Genomic DNA, 26,962 nt, shown 5'->3' with positions numbered 1-26,962 from the left:
GCTTATCTGCAAATCCCCATCCATCCAAGAAGCAGACCTTACCTTCGTTTTCACGGACTCGGGAGTTTTCCAGTTTCAAGACCCTTTGTTTCGGCCTCACCACTGCTCCACAGGTCTTTTCTTGGGTGATAGCTCCTGTTTCAGCTATTCTGCATCAGTTAAATGTAAGGATGCTCGGTATCTGGACGATTGGCTAGTCCAGGCCGAATCTCTAGAGAAATGTCTCCGGTCGAGGGAGATGAGTAGTTCTGTCTTTGTGTCGAGTTGGGCATTCGTGTCAACTTCGACAAGTCCAATCTAATCCCTTGCCAGATCATGACTTATCTGGGGATTGTTTTGAATTCCCAGATTTTGAGGGCTTCTCCCGCTCAGAAACGGATAGACAAGCTTCTGAGTCTGATCGAAGAATTTTTGTCCTCCGTAACGCAGCCAGTTTCTCTTTGGTCTCTCCTGGGCCATTTGTCATCCCTCATCCAACTGGTTCCCGGAGGTCGTCTCAGAATGAGGTCCCTTCAGTCGACACTTTGCCAGTCATGGGATTTCGTGTCCGAGGACACGATAGTCGCCTCTTCTCCACAATGTCGGAAGGATCTCCGTGGTGGATGCAAGTTCACCGCCTCAAGTTTTTTTCCACAGGGCATCTCTTCTTTCGGTTCCTCCGGACCTAATGTTTTGTCAGACGCCTCGGATCAGGTTGGGGCGCACACCTGGGCTCCGAAGCCGCTTCGGGCCGTTTGGTTAGAGGAGGAGAGGACATGTCAATAAATTGGAGGGAACTGAGGGCAGTGTACCTAGGCCTTCTTTCATTTCAGGAACAACTGTTGGAGTCGGTTGTCGCGATCTTTGTCGACAACACCACAGCAGTCGTACTTGAGAAACCAAGGCGGCACACAGTCGGATCTTCTCACTCAAGAAGCCCGATCAATCCTGTGGTTTGGGCAGAAGACAGGGGGATTACGTTGGTCCCATAACCGTTTATCCTGGGCCATCACAAAACGTCTTAGCAGACGCCTTGTCGAGACCGAACGAAGTTCAAGGGTCGAGTGGACACTTTGCCAGGAAGTCTTCGACAGCCTCAGGAAGAAATGGCCTGTCACCAGTCGATCTGTTTGCCACCCCACTGAATTTTCGGTGCCAGATATTCTCGCCCCTTACCAGACTCCTCAGAGTGCCGGGACAGACTCTCTTTTGCAAGGACTGGAGGGACTTCAAGCCTATGCTTTTCCTCCGTTCTCTCTGGTGAGGTCAGTCCTCAACAAAGTGAGGGCAACCAAGCGTCTGGATCTCACCTTGATCGCCCCCTTCTGGCCACAGAAGGAGTGGTTTCCCACCTTCTGGAAGCACTGGTGGAACCCCCCATTCGCCTGCAGAGAGACCAGATCTTCTCAAACAACCCCATTTTCATCGGTTCCATCAGAGGCACATGCTTCATCTTCATGCCTGGAGACTGTCAGGAGGTTCTCCAAGCACGAAGGGTTCTCCTCCAGAGTGGCGCGACAGTTGGCTCTTGCCAGGCGGCAATCAACCAGAGTAAATTATCAGGCTAAATGGTCGGTTTACAGACGTTGGTGTAAGTCTCAAGGACATTCAATTTCTAGACCTTCCTTACCGAAAGTAGCGGAGTTTTTAGTTCATTTACATCATGACAGGGCCCTGTCACCTTCGTGCATTAAGGGTTTATAGGTCTATGCTTTCCTATGTTTTTAAGGCAAGGCTTCCTGAGATCTCTTCATCTTATGTCATTAGAGATTTACTTCGATCTTTTTCCCTATCTCGACCCAGGCCGCAGTGTTCGCCTCCGACATGGGACGTTAACAAAGTCTTCAAGCCTTAAGGTTCCCTCCGTTTGAGCCTCTGAATTCTGCCAAATTTAGGGACCTCTCTTCTAAGACACTCTTCCTTGTCTCACTGGCTACAGCCAAGAGGGTGGGTGAACTGCAAGCACTCTCTTTTCTGGTTGCCAGATCTGGACAAGACTTGATTTTGTCATACCTTCCTGAATTTGTCGCAAAGACTGAATCGTCTGATAATCCCATTCCCAGGTCTTTCGTATTGAAGTCGCTGGTCGACTTTGTTGGTAATTTAAATGAGGAATTAGTTCTTTGCCCTGTTAGGGCGCTCTCATGTTATTTACGCCGCACGAAGGACATTCAGGGTCGTCCCAGTCCATCTGTTTGTTTCACCCCCCCCGAAATGTCAAGAGACCTATTTCAAAGAATGGTGTATCCTTTTTTCTCAGAGATCTGATCGTTAAAACTGGTGGTTCGGCTGCTGGGGAAGACCAGACGCCGAGAGCACACAGTATTAGAGCAGTTGCTACATCAGTAGCTTTTATGAAGAACGTCTCAGTCGCCAAGGTGCTTGAGGCGGCGACTTGGCGTTCTAATTCTGTTTTTGTTTTGCCTTCTTTTTACTTGAAGGGATATTTCTCTAGTTTCTAGGCGAACCTTCGTTCTTTGGGCCCGTTGGTGATGGCAGGACAGGTCGTCAGACAGGAGAATTAGGTAGTCTTCCTGTTTTACGTTTTGTTGATACCTGTATATTATTCATTAATTTTTGTTTTGTTGTATATATTTTTTGTTTTTGTATTATAACCCATGGCAGTTTTTGACGTAGTTATAATGGGAATTAGGCAGTTTGGTATTTAGGTGTTTTTGATGACAAGGACTGACTGCTTGGCAACTCATGCTGCTTCCATTTTCAGTGTGAAATGGTTCCAGCCACTGGGTTGTCGGCACTGGCGACTACGCTTCTCCCAGAGTCGATGCTGACCTAGACCTAGGACTAGCCACTGGTTCGCTTGTCCTGACGACTCCTGCTTCTTCCACTGTCCTGGACAGGGAATTAGTCGATGGATCGTCTGCTGTCATCTGGTGACTCGCTCACCATCTACTTTTTGTCTCTCCTGTCTTCTCAGAGTCAGACACTCGAGATCAGGCGACATTTAGTAGCCCTGAGTTTCTTGTTGACGAAGTCGGTTGCGTTGATACACCCCCGATGATCGTGTAACATGAGACCAGGTTGGACTGTCAGGCATTCGTCCTTCGGACTGAATCGCCTTTTTGCTCCGCGCTCCTTTTCTCTTGGCACCAGAAAGCTCGAGTTAGGAGTTGCTCATGAGCCGATTCGTTGCTGGCGACTTCGGGTTGCGTTGATACACCCCCAAGGTTTGCTTAGCTTTGAATCGCCCAGACAGTCCAGACACTCATCCTTTAGGGAAAGAATAGTGCTTGATAGTCTTCAGGGTGCAGCCTTGCTGTCCGCAATTCGTCTGACTGGTCACCTGGTCGGTCACCTGACTTTAGTACAGACGGACTGACTATGCACTTACTCCTTGTCCTGTGCTACCGCAGTGGTGGCATTATGGTAGGAGACTTTGAGTTGTTAGTATCTTTGACCTTGGGTTGAGTTTTGACTGCCTATGATATATATTTCTTTGTTTGTTTTCTCCTATTCTGTCCGAAGGGGAAATTGTATTCAGATTCCCTCCTCCTTTTCAATGTGGTTAATCGGGCTAGATAAATTATATTAAGGTAATGTTTATTAATATGGAATTTTTATTCTAAAATTAATATTAATAATACTTACCTGTATAATTTATCTAGTCCCACCCATCCTACCCCACGATCTGCCTATCACAACTGATTTGAGGGAAGGTTTTCGTATCTGTCAACGACAGTGTTGCCAACTGGCGGACAGAATAGGAGGTAACAGGTTGCCAATGTGGTAAATTTTGGTGCGGTTTTTGGGGATTTAGGGCTAGATAAATTATACAGGTAAGTATTATTAATATTAATTTTAGAATAAAAATTCCATGTTTATAAAATATTTTCTGTTCAAAGAAACTTTATCTTTCATTCCACAAAATATGTGCATACACTCGTGTTACACCCTGTAGCCGTCAAAGAGCAAACCCTTTATTAAAGCAGTAGGTTTTTCTGGGGGGGGGAAAAAAAAGAAAAAAGACACATATGAAATAGACTTAAACGAGAACTCACCTTTCATATTTCTTATCCTCTCAGCTACTTATAATATGCTTATGCTAGTAGGTCTAGGTATACAAGTGAAATTAATTTGAATTAATTTCTATTTAGAAGAAATGAATAGCTACAGAAAGATCAACCTAAGAAAGCTTTACAGAAAGTAAGCCTTTCTTAATGTATTCGTCAGTTTTGACTCCCACAGCTTTCCAACGTGTCCAAATGAAACAGGATGATATGCATGGAATTCCATAAAAAATAAGACTGAATTATATTCGTTTGATTTTTTTATGATTGCTTTTTGACTTTGAATAGCTAGGTCTGAGTTAATTAATTATGTTAAGCAATTATGAAAAGGATAAGAAGAAAGGCGAACATGGCTAATAAAACAAGAATAATGGGAATAGTCGAATAAAGCAGATTAATATGTATATATATATATATATGACTGGTAAAAGTGTTCTGTAACAACAGAATTCCATCTAATAAAAGGAGCCCATAAAAACACCAAAATGTAGAGAAAAGTACTATATTTCAGAGACTGCTGTCTCTCTCTCAGGTTATGAAATGAGAAAAGTTTACAGGAAAGGTGGTATTTATACCAAGAGATTCGTCCACAAGTAGCCAATTTAGGTCACCCCCGCTGATAATCTCCTTTAATCTTCTTAAGCATTGGTTGAAATGAACACTGCGTCGACGATGTCCGATGTCCAATTCCCTTTGAGATGTTCATTACCTGCTTCTCTTTTATTAAGGCCGATTCCATCATTTGACTGCTTGTACCGGGGCGCAGTTTGCTGCAACTGCCGGTACAAGAGTCCAAATGATGGAATCGGCCTTAATAAAAGAGAAGCAGTAATGAACATCTCAAAAGGGAATTGGACATCGGACATCGTCGACGCAGTGTTCATTCAACCAACGCTTAAGAAGATTAAAGGAAGATTATCAGCGGGGGTGACCTAAATTGGCTTACTTGTGTACGAATCTCTTGGTATAAATACCACCTTTCCTGTAAACTTTTCTCATTATAGCAGCAACTGCCGGTACAAGAGTCAAATGATGGAATCGGCCTTAATAAAAGAGAAGCAGGTAATGAACATCTCAAAAGGGAATTGGACATCGGATATCGTCGACGCAGTGTTCATTCAACCAACGCTTAAGAAGATTAAAGGAAGATTATCAGCGGGGGTGACCTAAATTGGCTTACTTGTGGACGAATCTCTTGGTATAAATACCACCTTTCCTGTAAACTTTTCTCATTTATAGCAGCAACTGCCGGTACAAGAGTCAAATGATGGAATCGGCCTTAATAAAAGAGAAGCAGGTAATGAACATCTCAAAAGGGAATTGGACATCGGACATCGTCGACGCAGTGTTCATTCAACCAACGCTTAAGAAGATTAAAGGAAGATTATCAGCGGGGGTGACCTAAATTGGCTTACTTGTGGACGAATCTCTTGGTATAAATACCACCTTGACTGTAAACTTTTCTCATTCATATACCTGAAGAGAGAGACAGCAGTCTCTGAAATATAGTACTTTTCTCTCTACATTTTGGTGATTTTATGGGCTCCTTTTATTATATATATTATATATATATATATATATATAGTTTTTTTTTATATCTATATATATATATATATATATATTATAATATATATATTAATATAATATATATAGTCGATTTAAATATTCATTAATATTACGTATCTGAGAGAGTATAGACCTAGGCTAATCATGTGGGAAAATCAGAAGTCCAACTTAGGCCCACTAAATGTGTCATGCAAATTATTTTATTGATCAAAGGACAAAATTAGTTTAATTAAACATCATTTTCAAAGAATGTTAACGCCTTGATGTATTATTTATCGGCTGTTGGAGACAAAATGACAACACCCCAGTGCAGTACGATACGCTGAGTCAAGACTCCAGCGGCAGCAAAGCCAACTTCAAAATCTTTGTTATGGTGTCACGAAGCTAGAGTTGAGAATAAAATTAGAAATCGTGGACCCATCGGTATATATTTTCCTTACTTTGCAAAATAATTATCTTTAATATATTGAATAAGTCTACTCTATTCTAATGTAATTTATTTCAAGTATAGCACCTTTGAAAGGAAATGTTATTTATTGTTAAGTAAATAATCTGGCATCTGCAAATGGCAATATTTCCATAACGAACAATGAATTAAGAAACTACGCCAATTCTTCGTTGGCCGTCTGTACAAAGAGACCATAGGGAATGAATGAAAAGCAAAAACAAAAAACAATGCTACTGGGGTTGGGGTCAAGGGAATACCAAAAAGAACCTTGAGTAATAACTACACTGGGCCATGTAAGGGCCACTGCGAATAACTACGAGACTTTTTGTATCTCTATAACATTAAGCCTAAGTGGCTTTAATACAGAATTCATATATACATACCCATTTATTTACAACTCGGTTAACACATAAAGATTAGTAGTAGTTAGTTACTGATTAAGTCAAACAAAAGACAAAATATATTAAAGCAAAACAGTCTCACTTGTAGGGAACAATATAATAACAGTATGAGAAATGCACAAAACCAGAGCCAAAAGAATATTAGTACTTTTTAGAAATTGGATTATTTTTTTTTTTTATAAAACTAACCTTAACTGGAACAGTAATTAGGGTTATGTAACTAAAGGCCAGATTCCCTGGCTTAGATTTGCATAAGTACCTAAAATCAAGTACTACCCTGAAAGTATCTAAGATCGACTATACATACTTCTTTCATTTCATTTGATGGGCTCCTTATCTACTTTCTCCTGTCAATAATCGCTGAAGTTTACAGTTCAATGAATGCAGCAGGATATAATATAAAATATATAATTTCATGCAAATACTGTTATGAAAATCCTAACTATATACCAAACACCATTAGAATTCTTCTAAACAATGAAGCTAATTAATTTCAAGTAACACATCCCAAAATAACATCTGTGACTCAGACTACAACTACAAAACAATAAATTTCCAGGATATCATTAATTATAAAGCACTGTGTAAACAACACAGTCATGGAAAGTAAATTACCATAAAAACTGGTGCTGACAATGAAAAATTAGTTTTGTGGAACTAATGTAAGGATATTCCCCAGCACTTGTAATATTATATACATACTTTGCTGTAATTATTTTGTATAGAAATCACACTGCTTGTTTTTATGCATGGAAGGAAAGCTAAAATATCTTACTTATATAATAAATGTCTATGGATTAAGAATCTTCAATTGTATCTAACTAGCTAAAGGTAAAAATATATAAATAACATACTATGCAAGTTACACATGGGTGTTACCTAATATAAACTGGGTTAATTAAAGTACACAATCTGTCTTTGATAAGTCTTTTATACATGACCAACATTACAAAAAATAGATAATTCAAAAGGAAATCACTGATTCCAGTATATCTAAAGTGCTTTAAAAATAAGCTGAATGATAAAAAAAATATAAACATTACACTACAAACATTACATACTACTGCCAAAAGTATAAGGTAAACGTGTACCTAAAACTTGAACCCTCTACATACAAGGATTGTTAAACTATACATCTGTTAGCCAAACAGTAAATAAAATTCTGCCTGATATCCTATTTATACAACACTGGTTGAATGAACCTTCATTCAACATAAAAATAATTGTACTGCACATTTCACATGTGAAAACATAAATCAATATCAGCAGTTAACTTTCCTCAAGGCTTCACTTGCATGATCACATCATCCCTTGAACAACCATGTCTGCCGCCTTAACTAGCCTCCAGATATATCTTGGGCCATCAACCACATCTGCCATTGCTTTTTCAATAGTCTGACTTCTGTTACAAAAAGAAAAAAGAAAAAATACATTTAATATGTATCAGCATGGACAACTGTACTTTTAGTAATTTTATATATGTAAACCCCCACATAAAAATAAAAAAGTACATTTGCAGTGCAGTTTTTAATACATATCAAGAAATAAAGTACAGTATGGACACTGAAATAAAACAAAATGCATATCAATAAACCGGTGTGCATCTCTTTAAGAGTTCTTAAGGCCTACGTGAGGCAGATTTAATTGATGTGAAAAATTAGTCCCGTAAATGCATAAAAGGCTGAATAAAATAACAGAGCAGGAATTTAATATTAAATCTAGAATGCATCTTAAGCCATTCAAAAAATCTGAAAAAATATTTCATCATTCAGATTTGCATTTCATTTGCTATTCTTAATTCTAATTAATAACTCTGGTATATAAATTTTTGTGACATGCCCCATTCATTAACATTTTCTACTCTTAGCATGCCTTGTTTGCCTCATTCACTGACATTTTCTGTTCTTGAAATGCCTTGTTTTCTTATGATACTATGTCTATAAACCCATAGTAAGTAGTCTTTCAGTCAAATATAAAAAATAAGGCAACTATTTCAGAAAAGATGCTCTGTTTGAACTCACATTGCAAGAGCCAAAATTGAGATTAAATCTCCCACAGACAGTGAAAGAGATTTAAGATGACCACTAATGGAAATCCCCTACTGTCAAAACAATTGGCTTTCACATTCAAGATCACTTGAACTGCTATAATACTGCATTTGTATATATGATACTATTCACCATGTAAAAATACACTAATGCAGTATTTTAACTATGTTTAAGTGTCACTAATGCCAAAATCAATTAATTCAACACTACTTACTAACAGCAGAAAGAATAAGCTCTGCTGCACTACTTATCACTTTGTCAAAATGATCAAAACTTTTAATCAAAGTTCCTTCAGTTTTGCCATGTATTGTACAAGACAGTTTCTATGGAGGAATTGATATTACATACTGTATACCTATAAGTCACGGATAATTACATTTGTTTAAAACAATAACCCGTTGCTTTAAGGTAACCTAAACTACAGTAAGCTACTGTAAAAATTGTGCACTGTATATTGTATAGGCACATCAAAATGAATTTTTATAAAATAAAATAAAATTTTATATGTAATTACCAAGTAATTACAAACCTATAGCTTCTACTAGTTCGGCAGCTAAAATTTGAAATTCATGGTAGCCAATCTTTTATTTTGGGAAAGACAGGAACAACTCAGCAGAGAGCTTGAGTTTGTTTGTGCCCATATGTCCATGCAAAGGGAGCAGGGAGGGCTCCCATTCTGTATAAAAATATTTTTATAATAAAATAAGGTTTTGTTTATATACTTACCCAGTAATTATATAGCTATAGTTTCCAACATACAGCAACCTAATTCAAATTTTGTGGGTAGCGCTTCGATTGTTCAGTGTAGATTTACAGTGCCATTCCCTAACGGCAATACTAGGAACAACTTGGCAAAGCACTTCATCTTGTTTCATGCAAAATGTCCATCAGAGGGGAAGCTGGTGGGCTCTGTTCATATAGTGTAAGTATATAGAAAACATTATTTTATTATAAAAATATCATTTTTATATATGGGACTTGCCCAGTAATTATATAGCTGACTCCACATTAAAAGGAGGTGGGATCATGGACATATTCTACTCCAAAGCATTACATCATTTAATGAATTCGAAAATAGAAAAGTTGCTAGCATTGAAAAAACAACGATGTTGTTCCTATTAGTTAAGAGAGCTATGCAGATGAACACTGCCTCTGGTTGGCGCTCATCTTAACTCTTAGTGGTGTGGCAGTAGAGCCAAGGGTGGCCTCCTACTTAGGGGAAACTTTGCAGCGAGGGGAATGCTCCTATGGCTAGCAATGTATGATAAGTGACTGCTCTTGCCATGGGCATAGCACCAAAATAAACCAACCAGAAAACACTGACACTTACACTGAAATAAAAGTCAAGACCCATCCACTGAGAGTGGTGGGTGCTCCAGGTACACTGTACCCCTGACTCTCCAAACTCAGCACCTTACTGAAAAGGTGAAGAGATAATAAGAGAACATCCTGTGCTTCCTTCTGTGATGGTCTCGAGGTACTGAATTTTTTTTTTTTTAAAGCCTACATAAAAAATATATTAAGCACAGATCACTTACTCCAGCAGCTCTAGGGCAGAATGGGTGTAAAGAGCAAATATTGCCTGAAAACTAAGTCGAGGTTGTTCTTATATCCTTAACTTTGCTTCAAAGTAGGCCAAAAAACACTTGACAATACTAAGCGTGTCTTAAACATGAAGTCCATATCAACTAGAAGACAACACATTTAGACAGAGGAAGAGGCAAGTTCTGAGAGGAACTCTTATCTTTACACTGGCAGCAGAGTTATCAGGCTACGTCTTCCAACCCTCACTCTAATTCAGGGTGAACAACTAGGAATTGAACACTTTACAAATTAGAAAAAAGAATATGGAAGACATAAAACCCCAGTATTTGTCTGAAAAATCATTCTAAATCATCGCAGTGGCTTATGGATCAATTGCGATGAAGTAGAAGACTTACAGACTTCTGTTGTACTGTGGATAGACAGAAAGAGTAATGAGTCTAATAAGACATCTCTGTCTTATAATTCTTGCAATGGCAACTGTGGAGCACAAAATATCAACCATAAGCGAGAATCCAGAGCCAACCAGAGATTTAAGTCTGTGATGGCCGGCATAGATCCAAATTAGAAGTTAACCCTCGACAGAGGAGAAACAATACTATGACAAACAAATACTCCAGAAGGGAAGCTTCTACGGTGATAACAGGACATAAAAGCCGACTAGTTCATTCCGAACTGGTTGTTCCCGAAAATTTTAACACTGGAGAGATCTGAAGATCGAATCAGGAACAGTCTCTTGCATCTGAACTCTGGGAGTGTAATCCGTAGAGTTCCTCTGTTCCTTTGTTCTGCCCAGTGTAACCCAAGAAGTAGAGGGAAAAGAAGAGAGGATGACTGTTCATGGCCTCTCTTCTTGGAGCAAGCAGGAGCGGGCGATAACTCACGCCATCACCAATATGTGGTTATGATAGTAAACCAGACTTAGGTAAAGGTATTCGCCAAAGCGAAACATTCTCTATCTACAAATGATTCGAAAGTGGGAATGTGCGATTCAAGTAGAGTTTACTGCAACAAAAGTTTGTGAGAACTTGTCACTTCTTGCCACACATCCTAGGGTCTACTTGAGGTAGACCGCAATAAAAACTGGTTTACAGACTCATTGAGTTGCTCCACGCCACAGAAATCTATAGTAAAAGGCGAAAGATTTGTGCCTTTTGAAGGGAAGCCAGAGATTGTCTTAGTGATTGAAACTTCCTGTTTGAATGGTGGGTAACGAAAGATCCTGTAGTGTCGAATAAAATGAATAAGTAGTGTCGAAGAAAATGAATGAGGAGACTGTGTCGTCGGGCATCCAACAGGCTGAAGCAAGGGAGTGGTCGCCTCAGATGGCGCAGAGCGCCTATAAAGGGACTGATGCTGAGAGAGAGAGAGAGAGAGAGAGAGAGAGAGAGAGAGACCTTACCTTACCTTAGGACCTTACATCTTGTTCGGGTTGCCCCAGGTCCCTCAGTGTGAGGCACCTCTAATGTCTACCAGAGAGTTGCTAGTACATCTTCCGGTATATTTTGCATCTTCCAATCTTGGATGGTATGGGATGCAGTTTAGATATTTGTCGAGCTTATTCTTAAACACATCTACACTCACTCCTGATATATTCCTCAGATGAGCTGGCAACGCATTGAATAGACGCTGCATTATCGATGCTGGTGCGTAGTGGATTAATGTCCTGTGTGCTTTCCTTATTTTTCCTGGTATAGTTTTGGGCACTATTAATCTACCTCTGCTTGCTCTTTCTGATATTTTTAGTTCCATGATATTTTCTGCTATTCCTTCTATCTGTTTCCATGCCTGAATTATCATGTAGCGTTCTCTTCTCCTTTCTAGACTATATAATTTTAAGAATTGTAGTCTTTCCCAGTAGTCTAGGTCCTTAACTTCTTCTATTCTAGCTGTAAAGGACCTTTGTACACTCTCTATTTGTGCAATATCCTTTTGATAGTGTGGGTACCATATCATATTGCAATATTCAAGTGGACTACGAACATATGTTTTATAAAGCATAATCATGTGTTCAGCTTTTGTTGTCTTGTTTTGAAAAGTGCCGTAACAACATTCCCATTTTTGCTTTACATTTGCCAACAGAGTTGCTATTTGATCATTGCATAACATGTTCCTATTCCATCATCACACCAAGGTCTTTAACTGCTTCCTTATTTGTGATGGTCTCATTATTAGGTCCCTTATATGCATATAGCTTTCTTTCTCTGTCTCCATAATTTATGATTCAAATTTATCAGAGTTAAATACCATCCTATTTACCTCTGCCCAATCATATACTTTGTTAAGGTCTCTTTGTAGAGCGTTCCTATCTTCATCACAAGTAATTTCTCTACTTATTCTTGTGTCATCTGCGAAAACTACTCACTACCGAATCCTTAACATTATTGTCTATGTCTTCAATCATAATAACAAACAGTATTGCAGCTAACACCGTACCTTGCGGCACACCGGATATTACCTTGGCTTCATCCGATTTCTCGTCGTTTGCAATAACTATCTGTTTTCTGTTGTGTAAAAATTCTTTTAACCATCTCCTACTTTATCCACGATATTGTGTTTTCTAATTTTCTTCGCTAATATATTATGGTCTACTTTATCAAAAGCTTTTGCAAAGTCTAAATAAACCACATCTGTTTCATTTCCGCTTTTCATATTTTTGAATATGTTTTCACGGTGGACTAACAGTTGGGTTTGTGTACTTTTTCCGGGTACGAAACCATGTTGTCCTTTATTAAACAAATTATTTTTTATTAAATGTTTCATAATATTTTTCTTCATTACCCTTTCATACACTTTCATAATATGTGATGTTAGACTCACAGGCCTATAATTACTTGCCTCTAGTCTTGATCCACTTTTGAAAGTAGGGGTAATATATGCTAATTTGTGCTCATCATATATCTTGCCTGTATCTACACTTGTCTTAATAATATTGCAAGTGGCTTTGCGATAGAATGAACTACTTTCTTTAACAAAATAGCAGGAATTCCATCAGGCCCTGCAGCAGCTCCATTTTTAATTTCATTAATAGCCTGCACAATATCAGCTTCATTAATATCTATGTCAGCTAAATATTCACTATTTTCATCCCTTACTTCTATATCATTATCTTCATTATCTATTCTAGGGGTGAATTCTCTCTTATATCGTTCTGCCAGTATGTTGCAAATTTCCTTTTTTTCATTCGTTAATCTCCCTTCAATTCTCAGAGGGCCTATTTCTATTCTTCTTTTATTCATCTTCTTCGCATATGAGTATAATAGTTTGGGTTTTGCTTGATATTTAATAGGGTTTTTTCTTCCAAGTCCCGTTTTTCATTTTCTTTTGATTGTATAATCTTTGTTCTGCATTTTCTATCTTACTTTTTAGTTCTATAACTTTCCATGCATTTTTTTTCTTTTGCAAGACCTTTTTTCCACTTTGATTTTCTGGAACAAGATCCTTCTGTCTCTTGGTATGCATGAATGATGTTTACTTTTCTTCTTCGGTATATATTTTTCCACTATTATCTCCAATATTTTATATAATATCTCCGTATTTACCCTTATGTCATCACTTACGAAAATGTTATCCCAATCTTTGTTTAATTCTTCATTAATTTCTGACCATTTTATATTTTTACTGTAGAAGTTGTATTTTCCATATCCTTCCCACTTTTTCATTTCTTGCTTATCTCTATTTTCACTTGCTTTGGAATGAACTGTTAATTCTATGACATTATGGTCTGAAATACTCGCATTATAAACTATTTATTTCTTTAACATAATTCATCTCGTTCACAAATACTAGGTCTAAAGTATTTTCCTTTCTTGTTGGCAGGTGATTTATTTGTTGAATGTTGTTAATTTCTAGTAGCATATCTAATAGCTTTTCAAATTGCCTCTTATCTTCTGCACTACTATTACTCTCTTTTTTATATGTATAAGTACAACCACAATCTCCTATTCGTTCTTTCCATTCTACGAAAGGAAAGTTGAAGTCACCAGATAGGAGAATAGTCCAGTCCTTGTGATTTCTACATATATCATCCAATTTTTCAATTATTAAGTCAAACTCTTTAGTATTAGAGGTCTATATATTACTATGTTCATCAATTTTTCAGATTCAAATTCTACCGCTATTAGTTCACATTCTGAGTTACTATATTTCTCATATATTTTTCCTTGTTTTTTGTCTTTCCCATATATTGCGGTTCCCCCTTGATTCCTATTTTTTCTATCTGATCTATAAGTTTGGAACCCTTTTATTTGATCATCATTCCCAGTCTCTTGGGAATACCAGGTTTCACTTATATTCATTATATCTATTTTCTTTTCATTTTGGGTTAGTTCTTCTAAGTACTCTATTTTTCTTTTTGAGTTACTCGTAACTAAACCCTGCGCATTCATCACTATGATGGTTTGCGTGTTTTCTCCTTCATTTAATACTGGTAGTAATAAGGATTTTTCCCATGTCTCTTTCCTGTTTCTGGTATGTTGTTCTTTTTTTCATTTCCAGAAATTCTGACATTAAAAAATCCAACTTTTCCATAATATTTGATCTTCCTTCATCATAATTATTAATTTTGTGTCTGAATCTGCAATTTTCTCCGTTTCTGCAATATCCTCTTGCATAATAAATACAGTTATTATCTCTTGAGTAGAATTTCGGAGCTGATGCTTTGAAATTTTTTGCTGACACCTCTGCATATCTCATTGGTGGTTTGCTTTTCTCTTTTACCTGATATTCTTGATTTCTCTCTTTATTTGTTTCTTTCTTATTTTGGATTTTATTACTTGGTTGGTTATTTATTTGATTATGATTCATGGCTACAGGGTGCATATATTTGCATTTTTTGTCGAACTTACATCCTTTTCCTTCTTTTAGGTTTTTACATATTTTTGGATGCAGATCTCTGCAATCATCCCCATATCCATCTAAGTATGCACATTTACCATATATTTCATAGTTTTGACATATCTTAGGATGTTTGTAGTAACATCTTTCTCCAAATCTGCAATTCCCTCTTTTCAAAAGGTTGCAGATTTTGTCTTTCTTGTCTATTTTTTCCTCTTTCCCGTCATTGTATAGATCTGGATAGAGCCTCTTCGGGATTTGCTTTTCTGTTGTCATATCGTAATTTATTTCTTCGTAGGTATGCTGCTTTATTGCCTCATATGTAGTATCAATGAGTATCTCTGCATCCATACTTTTATCTTGTTCTTTGTTTTCCTTATTTTTTTCTGTCATTTCATTTTTGTTTACTTCTCTTCCGTTTTCCTCTTCTTCTTTTCTTCTTCTTCTTCCTCTTCTCTTCTTCTTCATCCTCAACTATTTGTACATTCAATCTTGATTTAATAACATTGTCTATCCATGATAGACATGTTGAACAAAAAATTCTTGTATCTTTTCTCAAATCTTGTATTACCTCAGCACACTGTGGATGGGTCGGAATGTTGCATGCAGCACATTTTCTGATTAGGTTTTGTGGATTGACTATGCTATACCAAACCTTACACAGTTTGCATGCTTTTGGCATTCTTTTTCCTAATGCATCAATTAGGATATTCACAAGATTCACCTTATTCATTTTCTTTGTCGGAATATGTTGGTTTATGTATATTTTCTTTATGAGTCTCTTGACCACTTGGATTTTATTTGGAACTTCTTCAATTATTTTCAAGATGTTTTCATTAGATTTGTTCCAGTTTGAAGGATTATATCCTTCTAATATATCTATGAATGCTTTTGTATCTTTTTGGTTAGGACTGTTGCTGATTTCATAGATGAGAAATGCCAGTTCCCTTCCTGCTACCTCATCGTATTGCGAATCTGCTAAACACGCCAAATTACGCCACCTCTTCCCGCAGTTGGAACTTACTGCCATCTTGTTCTGATTTAAAGTATTACACTTGATAAACTAACTTAGAAGACGCTTTATCCTACTATTTTCACACTAATCTTATCACCGATAGTTCACGAACACTTCTAGATATTTCTCAAATTCTAGTCGTATGTTAAACTTGTGATATCTGTTGATTATTGTGACTTCACGCGGGTACGTCTCACCAAGCAAGATGGCTACTACCAAGAGAGAGAGAGAGAGAGAGAGCAGCAGCAGCCCGATAGGGAGATTCGAGCAGCTAGGCACTAATACCTGGTACTCATCATGAGAATCGGTACTATTCTGTTGAGCGTCTAAGACAAAAGTATTTGACAAGGCTCAAGTATATAAACACAGAAGCAGAATTCTAATTCACTTCCTCTTCAGCGGACAACAATTCTGTAACTCCACCTTTAAGAACATTGTGAAAGCAAGCTGTAAACGCCTAGGAGAGGACTGGCTATCAGAAGCAAAAGTTTGCTTACAATGCTTCCAATGTCTAGGCGCTAGCACAGGTCATTCAATATACTATATAGGTAAAATAAGTAACCTTCCTTTTATCTGATGCATACTGAGCACCACTAACTAAACGCCTTTCCAGAGGCATTCAGTCGAAACCTAATAAAGTATGACAAGTTCGACCGTGGGGGAAAAAAACCCAATCAAACTCCCTTCAGTCGAATTAACTGAGTTGTGAGTTGAAAATTGACTGAGTTGAATCGGCAGTCGTGAGTCGAAAATTGACTGAGTAGTAATAATACGATAACTAATTTCAAAAGAAAATTCTTCCCTTTGTCTTTTTCTGTATCAACTTCCCTACCTCAACTCCAGTGACACTCGGAGCTTAACAATGCCATACAATGGTCAACGAATTTAATGGTTTTATGTAATCTCTCTCTCTCTCTCTCTCTCTCTTATTGAGATGAGATCATTTTCATGGACATGTATGTAATAAGTTTATCATTAATATTTTCCAATAATAATACTATTAACTGTAAGTACAAAATTCATATCTGAGTATTTTAAATACAATAATCATTCCATTTCTCTCTTTTAAATACTGTAAGGACAACTCTCTCTCTCTCTCTCTCTCTCCACAAGATACTTGTCATATGGTGTTTCTATTTCTTCCTTTTATCTCTCTCGCTCTCAGCAAAAGAATTGATAGACAGACAAACATAATTGCACAGTCCTCTCTTTCTCTCTTCTCTGGAGAAATATATGTATTTATGGGAGGGGGAAAAAGTTGCCTACAGACGTTCATTTCAATCTATTGAAACCGTAAGTTTTTTTTTTTCTCTCTCTCTCTCTCTCTTGTATTTTAATGAAAATATACAGTAATTTGTGAATACACAGCGTTGCACATGAAAAAAGTAAATTAGTGATAATTTTAGAGATATGGCCCTAAGAAAAATTGCAAATTAGTGACATTTTCCCTGTGGACATGTTTTCAAGAACGTCGTTCCGGCTTACGACAATTTTCGGGTTACGACGCGTCTTAAGAACGGATCCCCCGTCGTAACCCGGGGACTGCCTCTATATATATACTATATTGTATATGTCTTAATACAGGCAGTCCCCAGTTATCAGCGGGGTGCTGACAAGTGGAAGCTGCCATTAACTGAAACCTGGCGATTTATGGCGCCAAGTTTTGGTTAATGGTGCCTTTGTTATGTATGATATGGTGCCATAACTATTATCAGCCCCTTATAGTGCTGATTACTGAAATTTGGCCCATTACGGCGCCATAAATTGCCAGTTTTATGGCGCTAGACAAGCACCATAAAACTAGATTGCCATTAACCAAGTCCACTGATAACTGGGGACTGCCTCTACTGAAAAGAAGTCAAATCGGGAACAAAATTTGGTCTTCTAAAGAAAACTTATCACTGACCAAATTGCCGAAGGCTACCAAAAAGCAAATATACTTCACCAATTGTAAAGTCAAATGTCTCAAACCATCAACCAGTAAAGAAAACGAATTCCAAAATTATCTGAAAGCTTACAACCTTTGTCATAAACTGGCAGAAACAAATTGAAGCTCTGCAGAGTTGTTCCTCTCTTTCCTGAAAGTGAGAAGGGTTAGTTACCTACACCTTAACAACAAAAGAATCGCTACCAGAGAATCTAAAATTTTAGCTGCCATATTAGTAGAAGCTATAGCTTTTAATTATTTGGTAAGTTACTTATAAAAAATGATGTTTTACTAACCTGAGGTTCCCAATAGTAACTTTAGCTGAAGGTATATAGGCACATGGCTTGTCAGGTGTTGGCTCTGGTGGTCTTAGGCCAATGGTTACATAAGCATTTACATGATGAAAACTGCTGAAGAGGTTGACCTTTATGCTAAAGTGGAAATAAAAGAGGAATAGTAATTCTTCTCACAACGGTAAAAAATGTGCATCCATTTCAGATATATGTATTATACAATTAACTACAAGTTTTATAGAAAGCCAAAGTACAGTATAGTGCATTATTTTGCTTTTTACATAGTTGGTTATTCATGTGGTATAAATACTCAAAATAATAACAATATACCTGTCTCTACTGAATTCGGTGAGATAGGCTGCCTTCACCAGGAACAATTCAAGTGCTAGCTTAGTTATATCTTGATATGCAGATACAACTTTGTCGAGCCCCTCTGCTATCTCACACAGTGTCCTACCATACAACTGTAAAATGGCTGCCTTGATACGACACTGAAGTAACTGCATGACTAGTTGACCAATTTTATCTTTTATATCTGTAATCAGCAGGAGTTTCCAAATGTCATTACTCAAACAAAACCATTTACTACTAATGTATAACAATAATCAACACTTAAGATTAGTTCCATTTTATCATACTGGCAGTTCCCGGTTATCAACAATTCGGTTTTATGGCACTTGTCTGGCGCCAATTTCCAGTTAACCGGTTATTGGTACCCATCTCAGAACGTCCGTTGATAACCGGGGACTGCCTGCACTTTACAACAGGTCTACCAGTAGAAAATGCATGTTAACCTACTGGATTACCCAAGCCACAATTAAGTGTCACCTAAAATTCAAAACCCACAGTCATATAACAATGGTGCATTATTTTCAACAATTTTCAACCCTAACTTTTTCTTTTTTCCAAAATACTTCATTCAAGTACCAATATAAAAATTTTTAAAAGTAAATTATATTTTTCCTAACTATACAAACCTGAGGTCCTTTACATTAGGAATTGCTTTCAGCAAAGCTGGAAAAAGGTGTTAAACTCTTGAACAAGGTGATTAGGCATTAACTACTGTCCGATAGACGCGAATAGCCGCCTGCATGGAAGTAAGCATTCCAGTTTACCTTTTGGCCAAGATTTCAGATTGAGGGGTGGCATGAGGTGGGCATAAATGTAATATAAAGGACCGCATGTTTGTATGGTTAAGAAAAATACAATTTACTTTAAAAATTTGTTATTGTTCCTACACGATATAAAAACCATCGGTCCTTTACATTAGGGAGTCACTGGAAGGATGGAGGAATCTGAGTCTCTGAACTGACGGGAGTTCACTACAACTGGGCTACTACTCGTAGTCAAAAGAGCGAGAAGTACTGTACCTCTGACATATTGATCAGAGCATAGGAATTACGAGATCAAATGTCAGACCTCTGGACCTTTTTGAATGAGCGTGGAATCGTAACTCATATATAAAATAGTCACGGAAGAATCTTAAGTCGGAGGCAGTAAGGTAAAGACCTGAAAAGGGTTTGTCTTATTGCCAGTCTCTCCTCGCTACTCTTGCTAGAGGAAGGAGCAAGATTGCTTTTATTCAAAAAGAAAAATAGAATGGGTGCTCAATGTGTAGACTTACTGCATCCGACGCCAGTTCCAGCAAGTGTAGGTTCAAATCCTATTCTCAGCCCAAAGGAAGAGCAGTAGGAGGATGAGGAAGGAGGGGGAGGAGGAGGAGAAGCCAGTCATTCTCGTAATCCCTCTCACTCCCGAAACCACCACCTTAGGCAAGATGCTACCTGTCCTCTTAAAGGAGCTGGGAAAGAAAACACAACTTATTGAGCATCCACCACAAGTCCAAGGAAAAAAAGGTTCCAAAGACTCGTGGGCAAGACCCGAAGGTAGAAAGATGCAAATCTGGTTCAATGAAACCACATCTTTGCTTCCAAACTAACAGATTCTCCTGGAATGTGAGGGATGAACCAAGATATTGACATTGAGAGCTCTCAGGTGAAGTGTACAGGTGTTATTGTTATTAACTACTGTCCGACAGGTGGGAATGGCCGCCTGCATGGATGTAAGCATTCCAGTTTGCCATTTGGCCCAGATTTCAGATTGAGGGGTGGCATGAGGTGGGCATAAATGTAATATAAAGGATCTCAAGTTTGTACAGTTAGGAAAAATATAATTTACTTAATAAATTTATTTGTTCCCACACAATATACAAACCATCGGTCCTTTACACTAGGAAGAATCACTGGTTGGAGGGAGGACTCTGAGTCTCTTTGAACTGACGGTGTTCGATATAACTGGGCTACTATTCCTGGTCAAAAGTGTGAGGAGAAGCACTGTACCTCCGACATTGATCAGAGCATAGAAACTGCGAGATCAAATGCCAGACCTCTGGACCTTTTTGAATGAGTGAGGAATTGTAACTTATATGAAAAATAGGCTTGGAAGAATCTTAAGTTGGAGGCAGTAAGGCAAAGACCCGAAAAGGGTTTGTCTTACTGCCAGTCTCCTCCCTCCTCTTGCTAGAGGAAGGAGCAGGATTGCTTTTATAATTCAAAAATAAAAATAAAACGGGTGCTCAATGTGTAGACTTACTGCATCAGACACCAGTTCCAGCAAGTGTAGGTTCAAATCCTATTTTCAGCCCAAAGGAAGTGAAGTAGGAGGATAAGGAAGGAGGGGGAGGAGGAGGAAAAGCCAGTCACTCTCATAATCCCTCTCACTTCTGAAACCACACACCTTAAAGGAGCTGGGAAAGAAAACACAATTTATTGAGCATCCACCACACGTCCAAGGAAAAAGGGTTCCTAAGACTCGTGGGCAAGACCCGAAGATAGAAAGACGCAAATTTGGTCCAATGAGACCACATCTTTGCTTCAAACTGATAGATTCTCCTGGAATGTGAGGGATGGACCAAGCCATTGACTTCATGAGCTCTCAGGCAAAGTGTACAGGTGTTGTTGTCACCAGCTGCAGAGTATATCCTTCCAATCGTTTCATGAAAAGTCATCGACATCCAAGTTGGGATGTCAAGCTTATCTGTAAAGTACCGCAGCAACTTAACAGGACAAAGTAGCGATTGAACTGGATTACTGACTACAAAATCCAAGGAGGGGGGATCATGAAGGACTCAAACCTGGCAACAGATGCTGATGGATTCAGTTTGCTACATCTGAGACGGAGTCGAGGCACTGATCCCCATCCCTTGAAGGCTCACATCAAAGGTCAATAAAGATTGTTTATCCTCTTTGCCAAGGCCAGAGCGAGAAGAGAGATGGTCTTGAGAGTCAGATCTCTGCCTGACGATTCTCATATGGACAAGTGCGAAACATGAGACAGGAACCCTAAATGAGTTCCTGGGATGGCAAGAATGACCGAAGTTTCTCATCTGTAGCTAAATCCAGACTCGGGGAAGGGAAAAAAGGCTACTTCCAGGTGAAAGACTAGGCCAAATGTGGACCTACGCCTTTCACAACTGAATCAGAGAGAAGCAACTCTTAGCAGGAGATGAAGAATGCTGCAATCTGCTGAAGAATGACCAGAGATGTAATCCTTGTAGCCGAACTCAAAAAAAGAGTCAAATTCGTCAGTTCTCTCTGTCTGTCTTGCACCTCCCGGAACACCTGAGAGGGTTATGAGACCAGGTAAGGAGAAAGAGCACTCCTATCTGTCCTGCTAGAAAAATCAGCAGGAGAGGTAGACTGTAGGTGGTCATCAACCTGGGCTAATGACAGCAGCATGGGGGAAGGAGGGTGCTCATGTTATGGAAAAGTGCTTACCTGAGGAGAGGGAAAAGTTCACTTGAACAGTTGAGCACTCAATTCGGCTGATCTGTGAATGTCTCAACACTTTCTCTCGCCCTGTACCTGAACTATGATGGTGAGAGGACTCTCTGGCACCAGTTCAGGATGCTCAAGATTCCACAGAATCTCGAGCACTCAGAGCAGGTCACAAACAAGTGCCCGACACAGCACCAGCCTAGAGGAGGAACCCCTTAAACTGATGACAGGAGAGCAAATTGAAGTCTGCGTGCCCACAGCTCCCTAAACACAAAACCAAGGGGCATGTGAATCGGTTCCCAAGTCCAACGGCCGGGAAGAGCTGATGAGAGATCCCACTGGCTCCTCAGAAGGGGAGAAGCAGCATTCCTTTTCTTAGGGTGAAGGGGGCCTATCCAGTTTTCCTGGACCTCCTCAAGTCTCAGACAAAGAGGGGAAGGGGCAGCAGAGGACGAAATCAAAGATAAAGCTGAAGACTACAACGAAGCCTTCCACAGGGCTTCTCCCTTAATGTCAATAGCAGTGACTGGAGACAACAGGACAGCTAGGGCAGGATGCACAGCAGGAGCTGCTCAGTGACTGGATGCCAGGGTAACAGGAACAATTGAGACAGAAGGCACAGCAAGAGTAAAGAGGGCCATTTTCAAAGCAACCACAATATGAGTTCCACAGGGAAACTCCTGAATGCTAGGAAATCCAGCACAATGAGATATCAAGCCATCTACTACTGTGACCTACAAAGCTTACTGTTGACCTAAGAAAAAAAAACAAAGATGACTAGTAAAGGGAGACTCCTCTCACTCCGAGGGGTACTGCCCCATGAAGCAAGAGGGGGCACCTGAAAAGAGGTCGCCCAACCGCTCCCCAAAGCGAGCAAAGACGGCGAAGGAGAAACAGAAAGAAGGGAAAACTTACTAGGAGAGAGAAACAAGGATCAAGGGGAGGCTACTAAGGGCGCCATCAGAAGCGAAAACTTTCCAACGACTCTTGGCAACCCTGCTCTGAAGTTTCCTTCCGACAAACTCGCCCACAGCACAAGCAGCGAAGAGCAACAATCTGCACAGTCAAAATAGGGATACAGTCACATCCTTGTATATGCAAAGGGTGTGAGGCCCAAAGATGGGGGGGGGGGCGCGCGCTGCGAACTTGTTACACCACTGGCTGTGACCCCAAGACACACTGGGGGACGACAGCCTACGCGCAGCTATCACAAATTGTGTGTTTGTATATTAAAAAAATAACAAACACACCAATATAAACACAAAAACATAAAAAAGAACCCAAGAAAAAAAAAGCATAACAACAGTCAGGCAAAGAGCTCTGAAAGCAATTCTACACTGCATGATGGCCAAAAGTAAACTGGGATGTTTACATCTAGGCAGGTAGGTATTCCTGCCTACTGAGCAGTAGTTACTGCCTAATCACCTTGTTCAAGAATTTAACGACCATTTTCCAGCTTTGCCGAAAGTAATTCCTAACATAAAGGACTGATGGTTTGTATATTGTGTAGGAACAAGTTATGCTTTAGAAAAAGCCCCCTAGCTTCACACAGTACAGAGTAAAATATTTTTTATCACTGCTCTGGTTTCAAAACAAACAGAACTCCCCAAATACAGTGACTGACTAGATTAAAAACCTATGCAAAAGCCAGTTACTAAAAGTTTTTACTGAGAAGGTTACAGACCTTAACTTAAAGGAGAAAAAAGAAATCTGGCAATCTAATGTGGTGAAAATCCTTTGGATGGGCTACAATCTTGGTGCCACATTCATCTTGGGTTTCAGTTTCCTTGCTTGAGGGTGCAGTTAGGCACACTGTACTGTCATTGGTTATAACATTTAATACTTTTTCATATTTAGATACTGTTTACATACACATTTACTATCTACTATTTAATCTCTTTTGATTTTTTTTTTACATGCCCGCATTGTATTTTGTTGTGCATATAATAACAATAATAATAATAATAATAATAATAATAATTCTGGTACAAACTGTCATAGCTTGAAAAGGAGTAATCTTGAAAAATTTTGTTACAAACAGCTGGTAACAGGTTATCTCCCTGCCAGTGGGGGCATACAAATAGGCAGGAAGATCTCAATCTGACTTCTGTAATATTTTGTAACTGCATGCTAATTCATTTGAAAGTATGTTTTACCCTCTATGAAGAAAAAATATAATTCTTCTTGCACCACTAACCATAACTTTAAAAACTACAGTGGTACCTCGACATACGAAATTAATCCGTTCCGAGGCAGCCTTCGTATCATGGGCTTTTCGTATCTTGAACCGCATTTTACATGTAAAATGCCTAATCCGTTCCAAGCCCTACAAAAACACCCCACTAAATTTTATAATAAAGCAAATTGACCAATAAACAATGAAATACTACAACAATTTGGACCATTCAATACCTAACTTGATATGTACTAGTACTAATATGTACGTACCTGTAAATAAAGTGTATTAGTGTACATGGTATACAAGAAATAATGTGCGTACATACGTAAGTATACTAGTAAATAAAGATATATGCCATGAGGCGGATACTCCGTTGTTTATTTTCCCTCGTGGCATATATCTTTATTTATGGATTTATCATGTTCCTAACTTTCGTGATTCAGTTATAAGTATGTAGTAAAATGTGGAACCTTACCTTTCGAGTGAGGTTATCTCCGAAAGTGGCGACAGAGGAGGAGGACAAATGGCAGAAAACTTCTTTTTTTTGTAGTATCAATCGGATCTTCCTTTTTGCTTACTCCTACTAAAGGCCTCTTTAAAAAATAACTATCCAAGGAAGACTGCTTCTACCTGCTTTTCAAAATGCTCCTGAAATTACTCAGGCAAACGTCATCGAACTGCGCAAGCATACGACCTGTGTAAGCCTTTTCGGGGTGTCTCTTTTCTACAAATGATTGGCTCTTATGAAAAGCAGCTAGAGCATCCTTAATTTCTGCCGTTGTCATAGGGTCATCCTCCTCCTCCTTGCCGCTGCTAGAGAACTCTTCTTGGATGACGTTACGTTGCAAGGCCTCCAACTCCTTCAGGTCATCCGTCATAAGCTCCTCGAGAAGATCATTGATGTTGTCCTCGTCGACGACCCGCCCCATAGACTTGCCAAGTGCAACGATCTCGTCAAGATCTGGTTGCGAAACAGTTTCAGGGTCGTCAACTGTTCCTGAATCTGCAGCACCAGCTTTGCCCACGTCGAATCCCTTGAAGTCTCAGGCGGATACGGCATCAGGCCAGAGTTTCCTCCACGAAGAATTCAAGGTTCGCCTCGAAACCTCCTGCCAAGCTTGATCGATGAGTCGGATGCATATCACAACATTGAAATGCTTCTTCCAAAATTCACGCAAGGTGAGGTTTGTGGTATTGGTGATGTTGAAACATCTCTTGAAAAGATGTTTCGTATACAGCTTCTTGAAGTTCAATATCACTTGCTGGTCCATGGGCTGGAGGAGAGGGGTGGTGTTAGGCGGAAGATAAAAAACCTTGATAAACGATTACTTCGCTAGGATATCTTCCTCGAGGCCAGGAGGGTGAGCAGGGGCATTGTCTAACAACAGCAGACATTTCAGAGGGAAGTGCTTCTCTTCCAAGAATTTCTTCAGTCGGGCTGAAACACAGATTTACCCACTCGGTGAACAAAAGTCTCGTTACCCAGGCTTTTGCATTAGCCCTCCACATCACTGGAAGCTTCTCCTTTAGCACTTCGTGGGCGTTGAAGGCTCAAGGAGTCTCCGAATGATACACAAGTAGGGGCTTCACCTTGCAATCCCCACTGGCGTCCGAACAAAGTGCGAGCATAAGCCTGTCTTTCATAGGCTTATGCCCGGGTAGCTTCTTCTCTTCCTCCGTGATGTATGTCCGCCGAGGCATTTTTTTCCAAAAAATGCCAGTCTCGTCACAGTTGAAGACTTGCTGAGAACTGTAGCCTTCCTTGATTGTCATCTCGTCGAACGTCTTAATAAAGGCTTTGGCCGCTTTTGTGTCTGAGCGGCCGCCTCCCCATGCCGCACAACCAAATGGATGCCAGTCCGTTTACAGAATTTTTCGAACCACCCATGAGAAGCCTTGAAGTCTGGGGTTGGCATCGATGTCCCTTCTCCTCTGTCATCTTCGGCCTGGGCAATCAAATCGCCGAAAATAGCGCTAGCCTTGTGGGAGATTGCCGTCTCGGTTATCGTATCACTAGTGATTTCTTTGTCTTTTAACCAGACAAGAAGCAGCCTTCCCATCTTGTCGTGCACGGGGCTCCTCTTGCTAGATAAAATAGTCACGCCCTTGGAAGGTGTAGCTGCTTTGATGGCATCCTTCTGCTTAAGGATGGTGCCTATTGTTGACGGATTTCAGCCATATTCCTTGGTGATCACACTCAATCGCATGCAAGCTTCATACTTTTTAATAATCTCTATCTTTGTCTTCAAAGAAAGCATCCTCTTCTTTCCTACTTCAACTTTCTTGGGACCCATAACTACGTATATACTATACGTAATTAAATTATGTAGTACATATATGTATGTAGTAAAGTTCTCACACAACACGATAAAGTAGCACTACAACGAAATCACTAACAAATTTACGTTAATAAACGAAATCGTATAGAACGAACGAATTCCGCGTGCTCACGATAACGATGACGCCACCGAGTGGCCGAAAAAGCACGCCGCTATGTAGATGCATGATGGGATCATGGGAGAGATGCTGACCAATAGGAGAGCAGGATCTTATGGCAGTGACTAGCATCAGGAACCAATGGGAGAGCGGGAGGATGGTGGCGAATCTACTCAGTTGGTGGCGCACGAATTTCAAAATTGTTATCGGTGGTCCGGGCAAATCTCGGGGACTTTCAGCAACAACCTTTCGTATCCTGAACTATTTTCGTATGTAGAGCAGAAAAAATCTTCTTATTTTCTTTCTTATCTCGAGTTTTTCGTAAGTTGAGCCTTTCGTATGTCGAGGTACCACTGTACAACTAACGAACTAAAGTGCTTCTCGTCCTTTGGTTGATGATGGAATTAAAGCCATCTAAAGTGCTCTGAATGATCAATTACACTACCAACTGATAAGTACTCAAAGTCAAAATACTAAATTATTCCCTC

The 26,962-nt window shown here is 39.3% G+C and overlaps 1 protein-coding gene and 1 non-coding gene across 4 annotated transcripts in view; both read right to left on the bottom strand.

The window, feature by feature from the left end:
* Positions 1-7,333: 7,333 nt before the first annotated feature.
* Positions 7,334-26,962, bottom strand: part of LOC135198441 (uncharacterized) — a 211,625-nt gene continuing 191,996 nt past the window's right edge. For all 3 annotated transcript variants that reach the window (XM_064225992.1, XM_064226011.1, XM_064226002.1), the window contains 3 exons: positions 18,414-18,618; positions 18,087-18,221; positions 7,334-7,824 (listed from right to left, as the gene is read on the bottom strand). In XM_064225992.1, the coding sequence (XP_064082062.1) occupies positions 7,722-7,824; positions 18,087-18,221; positions 18,414-18,618 (443 nt within the window). In that variant the 3' untranslated portion in view covers positions 7,334-7,721. The remainder of the gene's footprint in view (positions 7,825-18,086; positions 18,222-18,413; positions 18,619-26,962) is intronic.
* On the bottom strand, positions 11,066-11,186 carry LOC135202310 (U5 spliceosomal RNA). Its single transcript, XR_010311713.1, has one exon. It is a non-coding gene; the product is annotated as a U5 spliceosomal RNA (small nuclear RNA).

The sequence above is a fragment of the Macrobrachium nipponense genome, chromosome 23 (genome assembly GCF_015104395.2).
Source record: "Macrobrachium nipponense isolate FS-2020 chromosome 23, ASM1510439v2, whole genome shotgun sequence".
Lineage (NCBI taxonomy): Eukaryota > Metazoa > Arthropoda > Malacostraca > Decapoda > Palaemonidae > Macrobrachium > Macrobrachium nipponense.
Note: the sequence above shows the minus strand (reverse complement) of the source record. Positions and strands in the feature narration are given on the sequence as shown.